We start from the raw sequence: 17239 nt of genomic DNA on the forward strand, positions 1-17239 counted from the left end.
AGAGGACACATGTTTAAGGTGAAGGGGAAAAGATTTAATAGGAATCTGAGGGGTAACCTTTTTCGCACAAAGGGTGGGTGGGTGTACGGAACAAGCTGCCAGAGGAGGTAGATGAGGCAGGGACTCTCCCAACGTTTAAGAAATAGTTAAAACAGGTACACGGATAGGACAGGTTTGGACGGATATGGGCCAAACACGGGCAGGTGGGACTAGTGTAGCTGGGACAAGTTGGCCAGGGTGCGTAAGTTGGTCTGAAGGGCCTGTTTCCACGCTGTATCACTCTATGACTCCTCACTATATAGATCTAAACGTCCCAGATGAAGTTGTTCATATTAGGATTCATGTTAAGTCCTGTTTACGTAACACTCCATTCCATACATACCATTGCTTTCTCTCTGTAAAGCATTGAGATGCACAACAACTGTTTTCTCTCACCTTCGGCCTTCCAACTTTGTTCGCCGTTCATTCTTTCCCAACCCAAACCCATTGCATATGAGCACTGCAAACGTCAGCCACAGACCTTACAAATCTCTCCAATGACCAATACTTCTCCACTTTCAACAGTTTTAATTTCAAACCATAAATGTTTTTGTCCCTGTTCTTAACTGAGACACAGTCAGACTTTTTTTTTTTCTCCAGTGCAAAACACCCAAGTATGTTTCATATATTAGTGGACCTATATAAAGTAAAACTAATTTACAAGGTACTAAATGCAAAGCATAATTAGAAAGCTGCATACTGATAGGGGCTATTTACCACCCACAAACTGCACACTCAACTATTAATTTGCATTTGCTTATTAACTGATGAATCCTCACAACTCTATCTTTCAAGTTTAATAGCCAGATATAAATTTACACGTTCCAACAAGATCTCTTGAATATGAAAGAGTAGTTGGTTACATTCTCAGTGCTAAATACAATTGTCAGGTTAACACAAGCCAAAATCTGGAGGGCATTGATTATTCTCGCCATCAAAGTTTGATGGATACAAACTTTTACTTAAGCCATATGGGCAGAATGGATGGAAAAGTCAGTCTGAATTAAAAAAATCTCTCCTGAGATGCTGCCTGACCTGCTGAGTTACTCCAGCATTTTGTGAATAAATTCCTTCAGTCTGAATTAAAACATCAATATAGGGAACAAGGACACAATCATGGGTCTCACTCAACATGTAAAGGAAGAGCAAGAGAAAGGAGCACAGCAGGGAGTTAAGAACTCAGCAAACTAATCCTTGCAGAGAAGTGATCTTGACACTAAATGCGTGGGAAGGAACTTCAGATGCTGGTTTATACTGAAGATAGGCATAAAATGCTGGAGTAACTCAGCGGGTCAGGCAGCATCTTTGGAGAAAAGGAATAGGTGACATTTCGGGTCGGAACCCTTCCTCAGACTGAAATTGGAGGAGGTGCAAGTAAACCTCTGCCTCACCTGAAAGGACTGGTCCTGAAAAGTTTCCATCTGAGGAAGGGTTCCGACCCAAAACATCACTCATTTGTTTTCCCCAGAGATGCTGCCCGATTCACTTAGTTACCCCAGCAGGTCTATCTTTGGAGTAATTCTTTGACACTAAATATGTAGTGTTATGGTTAACATTCCCATGCAACAATGCCCACATTGCCATCGAGTCATACAGCATGGAAACTGGTCCTGGAAACGCATGGAAACAGGAAACAGGCCCTTCAGCCCAGCAACACCGGCCAACATATCGCAACTATATTAGTCCCACCTGCCCGCGTATGGCCCATATCCCTGCAGAGGGCGGCACGGTGGCGCAGCAGCAGTGTTGCTGCCTTACAGCACTTGCAGCGCCGGAGACCCAGAGTCAATCCCGACTATGGGTGCTGTCTGTACGGTTTGTACGTTCTCCCTGTGACTGCGTGAGTTTTCTCCGAGAACTTCAGTTTCCTCCCACACGCCAAAGGTTTGTAGGTCAATTGGTTTGGTATAAATGTAAATTGTCCTTAGTGTGTGTGTAGGATATTGTTAATGTGCGGGGATCGCTGGTCGGTGCGGACTCGGTGGGCCAAAGGGCCTGTTTCCGCACTGTATCTTTAAACTAAACATTTAAACAAATTGGAAATTGTAGAAACCAATTACCTCTATCCTGGGTTTCTTTAATTCAGATGATATTTCTTCAGCTGCCCTTTTAACTGTAGGTTCACAAACACAAGAAAAGCAGGCAAAAAATAAATTGTATGGTTCAGATTTTAAGGAGTAATATTTCAAAAGGTTTCATGTTCATTTTCAGACAAAAAAAATCATAGATACCTTGTGTTGATCGCTGCAAACCAATTTCTAGCGGGGCACTTCTGTCTATGCTTGCAGATGTTGCTGGGGAAATAAATTACAAGCATGAAAAAATCTGCAACTGGAAATATCCAGTTTTACAACATTATGAAAAAATTAACAACTCAATTGTGACAAAACACATTTACAAACAGAATTATGAAATACTATGTGAATAAATTCAAGTCTTTTTCTAGTAAATTATCAAGTACGTCCAAAATTCATATTTCGCCTTTCTACCCTCAAGGCACTTTTAAATGTCAATATGAGGAAGCAATTTTGTGTCTTTGGTGTACGTTATATCTTTTAGCTCTGCTCAGCTTTCATGACATTTAGATTTTTACAAGAGTATTTTTAATAATATAGGAATTCCACATCGAGGATCACCTCTATTCTGATGAGTTGAATCTAATGCCATTAATCCAATGTTTTGCTCGTGTCGGTATGGTATGGTCTACTGGTACCTCTAAAATGTTAAAACTAAATTTTCAAATCAGCAGAATTTTAAGTGTAAATTATTTTAATAATGTTAACTATTAATAATTGTTGATTTGATATGATTGTTAGTTTATTAAATGAGAAATTGCTTGGCCACAAAACCAAAACAGATGTGGACCCAAACCTTTTTATCTACAAAAATCCCTTATCTACTTCATCCCCATCATCATATCCACAGTATTTTAAACATCAAACTAGCATTATTAATTAGTTTTGTTTGCAGTTCAGTTTAGTTTCTTGTCACATGTTCCGCGGTACAGTGAAAGGTTTTTGTTGCATGCATTCCAGATACACAGACAGCATGGCAACAGGCCCTTTGCCCCACCGGGTCCATGCTGACCACCAAATCACCTGTTCACACACAGTTCTATGTTATTCCACATTGTCATCCACTCCCTACACATTGGAGGCAATTATACAGTGACCAATTAACCTAGAAACCCGCACAACGTGGGATGTGGGAGGAAACCGGAGCACCCAGAGAAAATCGGAGGCAGCAGCTCCACCAGCTGCATGGCTGTGCCATCGTTCCAAGTATCGCAAATTAAAAATCAAAGAGACACAGCGGGGGAAAAAAGCACCAATTTACCCATCAACAATGAACTGGTTTTAAGAATGAACATTCCACATCTTTGTAAAGACTGCTTTGACTAAGCGTGGTTTGAGAGTTCTATGGGGGATATTTGGACGAGCACTTGATTCACTAAACCACAGGGACCAACTGTTGGTAAACGGGGATGAGTATAGATGTGCACTTGATCGTCAGCATGGACATGGCGAGTCAAAGCAGCTGTTTATTGTGCTTTATGATTCTATAAGATTAGTCAACCAGAAACATTGCAAGTGGAAGAATGTTTTAGATGTGTTCATGAAATCAATACAGATCTATAAGCAGGTTTCACTGCTTCTAATAATTAAGGCATACTTACACGTATCTCCATTTAAGTAGCTAAGTAGATCCTTTCTGTCTGGTCTTCGCACCACAGGAATATTCTCCGTCTATTTAAAAATTGGAACATAGAGGTCATTACTTAAAAATGAACAGTAAATTGTTTTCATAACAGTTACTCTCATGGTGACTGAATTTGTCATTATTAAAAGAAAGTACTTCCTTGCCCCTATCTCTGTGATCCTTTTCAACTCCTCTACCAATAACGAGGGCTCGGGAAGCACTGCTTATGCAGAAGAATTGCGTCCTTTCCACAACTTTAAGGTGAAGGGGAAAAGACTTAATAGGAATCTGAGGGGTAACTTTTTCACACAAAGGGTGGTGGGAGTATGAAACGAGCTGCCAGAGGAAGTCGTTGAGGCAGGGACTATCTTAACGTTTAAGAAACAGTTAGACAGATACATGGATAGGACAGGTTTGGAGGGATATGGGCCAAATGCAGACAGGTGGGACTAGTGTAGCTGGGACATGTTGGCCGGTGTGGGCAAGTTGGGCCAAAGGGCCTGTTTCCACGCTGTATCACTCTATGACTCCTCCTTCCTACCTTCCCCTCAGTTCAATAACTGCACCTGAGGAATGTTTTGTGTAAGCAGTGGGGTATATTTGTGTTTTATTTACATGGACTTTTAAACAGCATTCCACATACTGTCACACAAGGTGCCATACTTTAAAATTGGGAAAACAAAGCCAGTCTTTACTGCCTACTTTTCAACAAAGTCACACCCTGTCCACATAACCCATTACATCTCTTAAAACTCCTTGCCACAGCTCATATGCTGGTATTAATTTCAATACCGGCAATTTTTATTTATTTTTCTAATTGAAGGAACAGATTTTGGTCAATTTGGGGTCACTTGGAAGTGAGAAGATTGAAAATAAACTATAAAGTGTGCCCTGGATCGTTGTTCACAAATGTCTGCTTTCAGTACATTGTAAAGTGGTGGCAAATATTTTTTTCTTCAAAGTAAAGGTTTTTAGATTTTAGGGATACAGCATGGAAACAGGCCCTTCGGCCTACCGAGTCTACGGTGACCAGCAATCCCCGTGCATTAGTTCTATCCTACATACTAGAGACATTTTTTTTTACACTAGCCAATTAACCTACAAACCTGTATGTCTTTGGAGTGTGGGATTATAAATGTGGTTCTACACACATTAAATGTAAAATGTGCGCATTCTTATTTTGTGTTCACTTTCTTTTTCCAGATTGAAAAAGTCAGAAGAAAACATAACTACCTACCCTTCATCATGGAATTGTTAAAGACTTTGGCAGAACACCAACAGTTAATGCCACTAATAGAAAAGGCAAGTGACTTTGACACTGAAAATAATGCTTATTTCTCGTCTGTGTGGACGAAGCAGTGTAAATCCATCAGTCTAGTGTAAATAACGATTGAAGGTTGCATGTGTCTGTCTGATGGAGATGTGAAGAAAGCTTGTTCAGGGAATACATATCATGTATGTGATTCAGAAGAGTTGTTCGGGGAAGGTATCAAAACACCAAATAAACTATTATCCTCAGCAAGTTGTTGTTCTTTTGTGTAGCTTGATTGTAATTGCGTACTGCATCTGCTGTTCCAGGTGTGGACTCCTATATATCGGCGAGATCAAACATAGGCTGGCCGATCGTTTCATTGAACATCTCCACTCAAACCCACATGATCCCTTGGTTGCTAAACACTTTAACTCCCCCTCCCATCCTGGCCTTTCTGTCCTGGGCCTCCTCCACTGTCAGAGTGGGGCCCAGCGCAAATTGCAGGTACAGCACCTCATATTTTGCATGGGCAGCTTGGATCTCTACACATGAAATGGCATTTATTCCACTCAGTTATGGTGGATAATCGGCAATACAGACACCATTGCCTCCCGCTATGGTCCATTGTAACGAGGGTCTGCAAATAGTATCATTTGATTTGACTGGATAGCACAAGCAAAAGCTTTTCACTCTATCTCAGTGCACGCGACAATAATACACCAACCAACACCAAAACCTTGCTACGAATCTACCAAATATCCACACATACACTTAGGATTTAGCATGATCATTCAAAAGGTTTAAGCTTACAACAAGTAAAGAATACTCACTGCAGCGCGCCGCACATACACAGGATGAGAAAGATGAACATTGTTTAGCAGGAATAAAATGGAATCCAAAGTATAATACTCCCTTGGCTGACCTTCCTTCCCCGTCCTGCAAGAAGAACAAAACTGGAATCAGTGAAAAGATACGCACAGAATAAAAACTAAAAGCATCATGGAGTAACAATGCTTAAGCTATAATCAAACTTACCCTTTAGCATAAAGGTGCTAAATTAATATTCAAATGCATAACCCTAATGATGCACCCAAATGTCAGTTGTGGAAAACGACAGCAAATTAAAAAGCAACTGGCTTCCAAGAAAAGGCTATTAACATTCTACTAGCGGGAAAGATCATATACACTTGCAAAGAATTTAGTTTAGTTTAGTGATACAGCGCGGCAACAGGTCCTTCGGCCTACAGAGCCCGCGCCGACCAGCGTTATCCGTACACAGGCGCTATCCGACACATTCGTAACAATTTACAATATTTACTGAAGCCAATTAACCCACACGCCTGTACATGTTTGGAGTGTGGGAGGAAACCGGAGCACCCGGAGAAAACCCACGTAGTCACAGGGAGAACGTAGAAACTCTGTACAGACACCACCAGGATCAAGTCTGGGTCTATGGCACTGTAAGGCAGCTACTCTACCCCTGCGCCACCGTTGCGCCCCATTCTCAGTGGGAGATTGGTATGAATTGAAGCAGGTTGATAGAGGTTTTAAGAGGAGGAAAAATAAATTATGGTCTCCATAATTTTGCCACTTGATTCACATTGCCACCCAGTAGTACAAGCTTATACGCAGACAAGGTTATACAGCATCTGCAAAATACATTCTTCTGAAAATTTTGTGCAAGGAACTGCGTTAAAAAGGTCCACCTCTACTACTTCTTAGATTAACACACACTATGACACAAAAATAATGGTGATATTAGGACAAGTGTTCAAACGCTTTGTCAAAGAAATAGGTTTAAGTGGTATCTTAGGAGAACAGATCTGCAAGGATGTCTTTGGATTTAGGCCCCCCTTGGTCATAGCTGGCCATGGGTGATGCATCCTAATGTGTGGTCGGATGCAAGCCTGGGCGATGTCATATGAAGGATAGGCTGTTGCCCATTCTTACACTCTTGTACTTATGTGTGATTGTGCTTATGCACGGTAAGACGTTACTAATTTGTATGCCTAAAAGGAATTTCACATTACCTATGTACATTTGACAATAAAGTACCAACAAACCATTGAATGAATTCCAAAAACAGTCCAAAAAAAGAAGAGATGGCTATAATCTGAATAGATAGCTATAGTCTAAGCTATGGTCTGATAGTTTTTTTTTAAAGTTTCCAATACAAATTGGCAGGATTGCAAATGGACAGAAGCTAAAGAAAACACATTATAAATAGTAAAAAAGGGCATAAGAGTGCTGGAGTAACTCAGCAGGTAAGGTTGTATTCCTGGAGAACATAGATAGGTGACGTTTCGGGTCAGGCAAGATCCCTGAAGAATATGAATAGGTCCATGTTCTCCAGGGATGCTGCCCAGCCTGCTGAATTATTCCAGCACCATGTGTTTTTTTTCTAAACCTTTCTCCTTTTTCAGTAAACCAGTATTGGCAGTTCCTGGTTTCCACATTACAAATAGTGTCACAATTAAAGTTGGGGAAAAAAATACAAAAACCCATTAACATCTTTGTTAAGTAAACTAAATTGATGTTCGTGCTGACAGTCAAGGCTGCTTGTTCCAAAAAATATTCCAATTTAGTTTTGTCCAGATATTCACCATCCAGGAAAAATATTTACACATTTTTTTAAATAGATTTTATAGGCTTATGCTACCCTGATCAAATTCACACAAATACATGTTTGACAGCAGCAGCACAGGTAGATAAGCTAATTTTAAAAAAGGCAAAAGGAATATTTCACTTCATTTGCCAAGGAGTAGAATGTACAAGCAGGAAGGGAATGGGACAATTGTATAAAACACTAGCTGGACCATATCTGGAGTACCAGGTGCAGTTCCAGTTGTCACACTACAGCTGGTTGTTGCTGCACTGAAGAGTGTGCAGAGATCTATCTGCCAGTGTGTAACCAGGGATCGAACCTTTCTGCTATGGAAGAGAAACTGATAAGAGCATGTTTGGTCTCTTTGGAACAAAGAAAGCTGACGGGGAACCAGACTGACTTATTGGAGAGACATAGACAGGCTAGATAGGGAGAACTTTTTTCTAACTTGCCAATAGTTAGCGACCAGTTTAAAGGAAGCACCAATAAAAATATCCCCATTTTTAAAGTTTTTCATTATGCTGCACTGCGGTGCAGCTGTAGAATTGTTGCCTTACAGTGCTTTCAACACCAGAGACCCGGGTTCGATCTCGACTGCGGGTGCTATCTGAACGGAGTTTGTACGTTCTCCCTGTGACCACATGGGTTTTCTCCAAGATCTTTGGCTTCTTCCCACTTTCCAAAGACATACAGGTTTGTCGGTTAATTGGCTTGGTATAAATGTAAAAATTGTCCCTAGTTTGTGTCGGATAGTGTTAATGTGCGTGGATCGCTGGTTGGTGTGGACTCGATGGGCCAAGTCCGTGCTGTATCTCTAAACTAAAATGTATGGGCTGTTGGACAGGATAGCTGTACTGTTGCAAAAATCTGCTAAGACGTTAATTGGAACAATTACAGAAAGTTTGCTGCGAAGGTAGGAAAGAGGAATTTTTAAAATAAAAAATCCTCATCTTTGTGAGACTTGACGTTTCGGTTAGAAAAAACACACATGAAAAAAAGTCTCTTACACATCAACAAACAGATGTACAGTCAATAAAATTAGAACCATCACAGCAAACATTCCTCACATACGTCATCCACCATAAATTCCCAACATTTCCCTGTCGGCCGTGAGCTTTGTAACAAAAAGCTTTCACATACTGGCACTACACAAACCTGGAGCATCCCTCACAAAACAATTACACCCGAGAAAAATGTCACCTCGTTTTTAACGATGCAATTTTAATCTGTGGACTTTTCTATTGCAATGAGGTGGATGGGTTACAGTGAGAATGCATTAAGAAAATTGAATTTACTAATATCCTTTTGTCTGTCAACAGAACTTCATTCTTTCAAGAAGATAGACACAAGGTGCTGGAGTAACTTAGCGGGACAGGCAGCATCACTGGAGAGAAGGAATCTTAGGGCTAACGGAATCAAGGGATATGGGGAAAAAGCAGGATCGGGGTACTGATTTTGGACAATCAGCCATGATCATATTGAATGGCAGTGTTGGCTCGAAGGGCCTACTCCTGCACCTATTTTCTATGTTTCTATGAATGGGTGACGTTTCGGGTCAAGACCCTTCTACAGACCCGAAATGTCACCTATTCCTTCTCTCCAGAGATGCGCTGAGTTACTCCAGCATTTTGTGTCTATCTTCGGTGTAAAGCAGCACCTGCAGTTCCTTCCTGCACACTTCATTCTGTCAAGACCAATCTTAAAATGAAGTCCGTTGAATGGCAAATCAAAGATTACAATACAAAGGTGAGAAGCAAGTGATGTACATTCCAGAATTGATGGAAGACCCAAGTGTCCTCCCTTCAGCCAGACTAACCATTCATATTGAAATTTCTGTGGATCGTTTACACATGCTTCCAGATCAATACCCAAACAATGCCTAAAGAGGATTCCCCTCGTTATATCAGGTCGCCTGCCAACACAAAGTTGTCGTTTCCATGACCGCAATGCATCTGGATATCATGTACATACTTGATACATTTACTAGTCTGAACATACATTATAATTTTAGTAACATAGATATTCTAAGCACCAAGTACTGATCCCACTTTTGAAATGCTTGGTTGGTTATTGAGGAAGCTTTTGGGGTTTTCTCCAGATTTGAATCAGCTGACTGACATAAAACCATCACTCCAGTGCGTGAAGGAGAGATATAGGAGGTCCTTCCTTCCCGCTGTTGTGAGACTGCACAACCAGCACTGCTCCCAGCAGACGAGTCAACAGTAACAGTTAAGGAATACACAGTAAACTGATGACAATTTATCCTTGTTTTTACTTTTATTTATAATCTCTTGCTATCCACTTTGCTGATGTAACACTGTAAATTTCCCCGGTGTGGGACGAATAAAGCAATATATTATTATTATTAAAAGATGAAGTACGAGGGGAAGCTGGCCAAGAATATAAAGAAGGACAGTAAAAGCTTCTTTAGATATGTTAAGAGAAAAAGAGTAGCAAAGTTAAATGTGAAATTATTATGGGTAACAAGGAAATGGCAGAAGAGTTGAACAGGTACTTCGGATCTGTCTTCACTAAGGAAGACACAAACAATAGACAATAGGTGCAGGAGTAGGCCATTCGGCCCTTCGAGCCAGCACCACCATACAATGTGATTATGGCTGATCATTCTCAATCAGTACCCCGTTCCTGCCTTCTCCACATTCCCCCCGACTCCGCTATCCTTAAGAGCTCTTTCTAGCTCTCTCTTGAATGCATTCAGAGAATTGGCCTCCACTGCTTCTGAGGCAGAGAATTCCACAGATTTACAACTCTCTGACTGAAAAAGTTTTTCCTCATCTCAGTTCTAAATGGCCTACTCCTTATTCTTAAACTGTGGCCCCTTGTTCTGGACTCCCCCAACATTGAGAACGTGTTTCCTGCCTCTAACGTGTCCAACCCCTTAATAATCTTATACGTTTCGATAAGATGTCCTCCCATCACATTGATTGGCGGTGCTGGCTCGAAGGGGCGAATGGCCTACTCCTGCACCTATTGTCTATTGTCTATTTCCACCGTGGGTAGAACAATCTACCTTTATCTATTGAGCACTGTGTTTACAACCTTTACTGCTGCAAGTAAGAATTTCATTGTTCTGTTTCGAGATACATGACAATAAAACACCCTTGACTCTTGAGTCAACTATCTCTGCCTTTCTGAGGCAGAGAATTCCACAGATTTACAACTCTCTGACAGAAAAGGTTTTTCCTCATCTCCGTTCTAAATGACCTACCCCTTATTCTTAAACTGTGGCTCCTGGTTCTGTACTCCCCCAACATTGGGAACATGTTTCCTGCCTCTAACGTGTCCAACCCCTTAATAATCTTATATGTTTCGATAAGATCCCCTCTCATCCTTCTAAGTTCCAGTGTATACAAACCTAGTCGCTCCAGTCTTTCAACATACGACGGTCCCGCCATTCCGGGAATTAACCTAGTAAACCTACGCTGCACGCCCTCAATAGCAAGAATATCCTTCCTCAAATTTGGAGACCAAAACTGCACACAGTACTCCAGGTGCGGTCTCACTAGGGCCCTGTACAACTGCAGAAGGACCTCTTTGCTCCTATACTCAACTCCTCTTGTTATGAAGGCCAACATTCCATTGGCTTTCTTCACTGCCTGCTGTACCTGCATGTTTCCTTTCAGTGACTGATGCACTAGGACACCCAGATCTCGTTGTACGTCCCCTGTTCCTAACGACACCATTCAGATAATAATCTGCCTTCCTATTCTTACCACCAAAGTGGATAACCTCACACTTATCCACATTAAACCGCATCTGCCATGCATCCGTCCACTCACACAACCTGTCCAAGTCACCCTGCAACCTCATAGCATCTTCCTCACAGTTCACACTACCACCCAGCTCTGTATCATCTGCAAATTTGCTAATGGTACTTTTAATCCCTTCAACCAAGTCATTAATGTATATTGCAAATAGCTGCGGTCCCAGCACCGAGCTTTGCGGTACCCCACTAGTCACTGCCTGCCAGTCTGAAGGGACCCATTTATCCCCACTCTTTGCTTTCTGTCTGTCAACCAATTTTCTATCCATGTCAGTACCCGACCTCCAATACCATGTGCTATAATTTTGCCCACCAATCTCCTATGTGAGACCTTGTCGAAGGCTTTCTGAAAGTCGAGGTACACCACATCCACTGGCTCTCCCCTGTCAATTTTCCTAGTTACATCCTCAAAAAAAATCCAGCAGATTAGTCAAGCATGATTTCCCCTTCATAAATCCATGCTGACTCGGAACGATCCCGTTACTACTATCCAAATGCTCCGCAATTTCGTCTTTTATAATTGACTCCAGCATCTTCCCCACCACTGATGTCAGACTAATTGGTCTATAATTTCCCGTTTTCTCTCTCCCTCCTTTCTTAAAAAGTGGGATAACATTAGCTACCCTCCAATCCACGGGAACTGATCCTGAATCTATAGAACATTGGAAAATGATCACCAATGCATCCACAATTTCTAGAGCCACCTCCTTAAGTACCCTGGGATGCAGACGATCAGGCCCTGGGGATTTATCAGCCTTCAGTCCCATCAGTCTACCCAACACCATTTCCTGCCTAATGTGAATGTCCTTCAGTTCCTCCGTCTCTGGCCACAAGAACATCTGGGAGATTGTTTGTATCTTTTTCCTCTTCTCATACCTAAAAGCTTTTACTATCCTCCTTTATATTATTGGCTAGTTTACCCTCGTACCTCATCTTTTTTCCCCGTATTGCCTTTTTAGTTATCTTCTGTTGCTCTTTAAAAGAGTCCCAATCCTCTGGCTTCCCACTCTTCTTTGCTATGTTGTACTTCTTCTCTTTTATTTTTATGCTGTCCTTGACTTTCCTTTTCAGCCACGGGTGCCGCTTACTCCCCTTAGAATCTTTCCTCCTCTTTGGGATAAATTGATCCTGCAACTTCTGCATTATTCCCTGGAATACCTGCATTCCAGCATCTTCCCTGCTACGTCCTCCTTCCAGTCAATTCTGGCCAGCTCCTGCCAATTTCAGCTCTTGATTCAACTTGCACCCTATGTCGAGGCTACTGTTTGGGGGCCTGTAGATAACTCCCATTAGGGTCTTTTTACCCTTACAATTCCTCATTTCTATCCATACTGATTCTACATCTCCTGATTCTATGTGACTCCTTGCAAGGGAGTGAATATCATTCCTTACCAACAGAGCGACCCCACCCCCTCTGCCCACCTGTCTGCCTTTTCTATACGTTGTGTACCCCTGAATATTCAGTTCCCAGCCCTGGTCCTCTTGTAGCCATGTCTCTGTGATTCCCACAACATTATACTTGCCAATGTCTAACTGAGCCTCAAGCTCATCCACTTTATTTTTTATACTTCGCACATTTAAATACAACACTTTAACTTCGGTATTCACCTCCCCTCTCACACCGGTCACAATTGGCCCTGACCTTACTCTCTTATCCCATCTAGAACTTCCCTTCCCACTTATTCAAGAGTCCTTTGCAATTTCTCCTGTATTTGCTGCCCCTTTAACTCCATCTTCATATTGCCAATTTGTCAACCCCTCCCCCCCCTCTACTTAGTTTAAAGCCACACATGTAGCACTAGCAAACCTGCCTGCCAGAATGTTGATCCCCTGCTGTTAAGGTACAACCCGTCCCTTTTGTACAGGTCACCCCTACCCCAGAAGAGATCCCAGTGGTCTAGAAATCTAAATCCGTGCTCCCTGCACCAGCCCCTCAGCCATATATTCATATCCCTGATCTCTCTGTTCCTGCCCTCACCAGCACGAGGTACAGGTAACAGTCCAGAGATAACCACCCTCAACTTCCTACTTCACAGTCTTCTTCCTAACTCTCTAAACTCACATTGCAGTATCTCCTTCCTCTTCCTCCCGACGTCGTTCGTGCCCACGTGCACAACTACTTCCGGTTGATCACCGGTCCTTGATGTCTTGAACCCTGGCACCAGGGAGGCAACAGACCATCCTCAAGTCCCACCTGCCGCCACAGAATCCACTGTCCGTACCTCGGACAATGGAGTCACCCACTTCTATGGCTCTTCCCGACTTCGGTCTCGCCGGTCGAGTCTCCTTGCCTGGATTAGAGCCACCGACCTGTCCGCCACTCGGATTGGAAGCGTCTTCTGCCCCGACAGCTCCCAAGAGGGTGTATCTGTTTGTAATAGGCACAGCCTCCTGGAGTCCACGTTCACTCCCCTTTGAAATGATCTCCCACCTTCGCTCAACCTGGACCCTTGGCGTGATAGCCTCACAATTGTTTGAGGAGGTGACAAGTAAAATGGATGAAGGGGAGCCAGTGGATGTAGAGTATCTAGACTTTCAGAAAGCCTTGATGAGGTCCCGCACGAGAGATTGGTGACTAAAATTACAGCACATGGTATTGGGGGTAGGGTGTTGAGATGGATAGAAAATTGATTGGCAGACAGGAAGCAAAGAGTAGGAGTAAACGGGTCCTTTTCAGAATGGCAGGTAGTGGCGAGTGGAGTGCAGCAAGGCTCGGTGTTGGGGCCGCAACTATTTACTATACATATTAATGATTTGGAAGAGGGAATTAGCAAGTTTGCGGATGACACAAAGCTGGGTGGCAGTGTAAACTGTGAAGAGGATGTTAGGAGGTTGCAGGGTGACCTGGACAGATTGAGTGAGTGGGCAGATGCATGGCAGATGCAGTATAATATAGATAAATGTGAGGTTATCCACTTTGGCGGCAAAAACAAGGAGGCAGATTATTATCTCAATGGCGTTAAGTTAGGTACGGGGGAGGTACAGCGAGACCTGGGTGTCCTTGTACACCAGTCACTGAAAGTTAGTGTGCAGGTACAGCAGGCAGTGAAGAAAGCTAATGGAACGTTGGCCTTCATAACAAGAGGATTTCAGTACAGGAGTAAAGAGGTTCTTCTGCAGTTGTATCTGGCCCTGGTAAGACCACATCTGGAGTATTGGGTACAGTTTTGGTCTCCTAATTTGAGGAAGGACATCCTTGTAATTGAGGCAGTGCAGCGTAGGTTCACGAGATTGATCCCTGGGATGGCGGGACTGTCATACGAGGAAAGATTGAAAAGACTAGGCTTGTATTCACTGGAGTTTAGAAGGATGAGAGGGGATCTTATAGAAACATATAAAATTATAAAAGGACTGGACAAGCTAGATGCAGGAAAAATGTTCCCAATGTTGGGCGAGTCCAGAACCAGGGGCCACAGTCTTAGAATAAAGGGGAGGCCATTTAAAACTGAGAGACGAAACTTTTTCACCCAGAGTTGTGAATTTGTGGAATTCTCTGCCACAGAGGGCAGTGGAAGCCAAATCATTGGATGGATTTGAGAGAGTTAGATAGAGCTCTAGGGGCTAGTGGAATCAAGGGATATGGGGAGAAGGCAGGCACGAGTTATTGATTGGGGACGATCAGCAATGACTGAAGTCTGAAGAAGGGTCTCGACCCAAAACATCACCCATTCCTTCTCTCTTGAGATGCTGCCTGGCCCGCTGAGTTACTCCCGCATTTTGTGATACCTTCAGGAGTTATACTGTTCGACATGTGTAACATCCAATACAAACCTCGTCAATTACACTGTTCAAAAAGTGTAATACAGCACAAATCTTGTGAGTTATACTGTTCAAGACATGTGTAACACACAATAAAAATCTTGAGTTACACTGTTCAAAACATGTGTAACACACAATACAAACCTCATCAGTTACACTGTTCAAAATGTGTAACATAGCACAAATCTCGCGAGTTACACTGTTCAAAATATGTGTAATATACAATACAAATCTGGTCAGTAACACTATTCAAGGCATGTAAAACACACCACAAATCTTAACACTATTCATCCTCCAGTGATACCATTAAGTCCTTAAAGTAGAACCCAACTACCAGAATCAATTCAAAAAAGCCCGAGGTTTGTCACTTAACAGGCTGCCCAGTAGAATGAAATTGTTTTGGGCAATAAGGAACTCACTGCTAAAGCAGGATGAATTGGTAACACAAGGAAATACAGATATCAGAAAGGTCCCGACCCTAAAAGTAATTTGTCCACTCCCTCCACATGCTGTGTTCCTCCAGCACTTTGTGTCTTGCTCAGGAAGAACTGGTGTTTGTTTATAAAAGGCTACACTTTGGGAGAAACAAACTCACATCAACAACTTTGTCTGGGGACAGAGTCATGGAAAGTTTGTGGTTGAGTTTAGATCGGAGAAATTGCTTTATAACAGACCTGGTGTGTGGAACAGGCGTTGGTTGGTTTCAGGTCTGAGAAATCACTTTGTCAATACTGTTGTGGACCACAAAGTGCTGGAGTAACTCAGCCGACCGGGCAAGCATATGTGCAATGGCCTGACCCGCCGAGTCCCTCCAGCACTTTGTGTTTTGCTCAAGATTCCAGCAACCCAGAATCAATTAAAAAGGCCTGAGGTTTGTCACTTAACAGGCTGCCCAGTAGAATGAAATTGGTTTGGGCAATAAGGAACTCACTGCTAAAGCAGGATGTATTGGTAACACAAGGTAATACAGATATCAGAAAGGTCCCGACCCTAAAAGTAATTTGTCCACTCCCTCCACATATTCTGCCTGACCCGCTGTGTTCCTCCAGCACTTTGTGTCTTGCTCAGGATGAACTGGTGTTAGTTTATAAAAGGCTACACTTTGAGAGAAACAAACTCACATCAACAACTTTGTCTGGGGGCAGAGTCATGGAAAGTTTGTGGTTGATTTTATAACAGACTTGGTGTGTGGAACAGGCGTTGGTTGGTTTCAGGTCTGAGAAATCACTTTGTCAATACTGTTGTGGACCACAAAGTGCTGGAGTAACTCAGCCTACCGGGCAGCATGTGTGGAGTGGCCCGACCCGCCGAGTCCCTCCAGCACTTTGTGTTTTGCTCAAGATTCTAGCAACTGCTGTTCCTTATGTTGGCGATACACTTGTTTCAAGATCTAAGCAAGGAACCGCAGCAGCTGGAATCTTGACACAAAGTGCTGGAGTAACTCGGCGGGTCTGTGGAGGAGAAATGGACAGGCGACGGGTGAAGTCTGCACCCTTCTTCAGACTTGTGGAACTAGGTGAAATACTTTTCGTTCAGTTCTACAAGTGTCAGCTCCCTCTCTTCCACTTCCCCACGAGTAACGCCGCCGCCGTGCCAGTCTCCCCCCTCTATCCCAACCTTTCTCTCCCCCCCCCCCCCCCCCATCTCCTGAGGACCAGACAATGAGGGGTGGGTGGTGAAAGATCTCCATCAGCACATGCTGCCCCTCCACCTCCCACCTATACTACACTAAACTACCCCTACCTCACTCATCCCAGCCCCTTTCCCATCCCCTCCCCTCGCCCCGGCCCGGCCGCCGCCGCCGCCGCTCACCCCCAGATCACGTAGTTGGTCTTGACATTCTTGGGCCAGGAGAACTCGCCGAAGATGACCTCGTCCCCTTTGACCACGATCTCCTTCTTCTGGAAGTTGTACTGACGCAGTACGCTCAGCACGTCCGCCATCTTGCCCGGGCTCCTGACAACCGGGTCCTCGCTCGGGGAGGGGGGGCCGGGCTGTCCGCGCAGACCGCCTGATCAGCAGCCGCCGACGACGTCAGTCAGTCCGCCCGCCCTCCGGCGCCCGACGTCAGTGGTCATTCCGCCCTCCAGCGCCCGACGTC

The 17239-nt window shown here is 43.4% G+C and overlaps 1 protein-coding gene across 1 annotated transcript in view; it reads right to left on the reverse strand.

The window, feature by feature from the left end:
- Positions 1–17135, reverse strand: part of cdc73 (cell division cycle 73, Paf1/RNA polymerase II complex component, homolog (S. cerevisiae)) — a 269047-nt gene extending 251912 nt beyond the window's left edge. The window contains exons 1-5 of the mRNA XM_078408040.1: positions 16951–17135; positions 5821–5926; positions 3716–3785; positions 2271–2333; positions 2100–2152 (exon numbers count right to left, since the gene is read on the reverse strand). Of these exons, the coding sequence (XP_078264166.1) occupies positions 2100–2152; positions 2271–2333; positions 3716–3785; positions 5821–5926; positions 16951–17081 (423 nt within the window). The 5' untranslated portion in view covers positions 17082–17135. The remainder of the gene's footprint in view (positions 1–2099; positions 2153–2270; positions 2334–3715; positions 3786–5820; positions 5927–16950) is intronic.
- Positions 17136–17239: the final 104 nt, after the last annotated feature.

This window comes from Rhinoraja longicauda, chromosome 11 (assembly GCF_053455715.1).
Source record: "Rhinoraja longicauda isolate Sanriku21f chromosome 11, sRhiLon1.1, whole genome shotgun sequence".
NCBI lineage: Eukaryota > Metazoa > Chordata > Chondrichthyes > Rajiformes > Arhynchobatidae > Rhinoraja > Rhinoraja longicauda.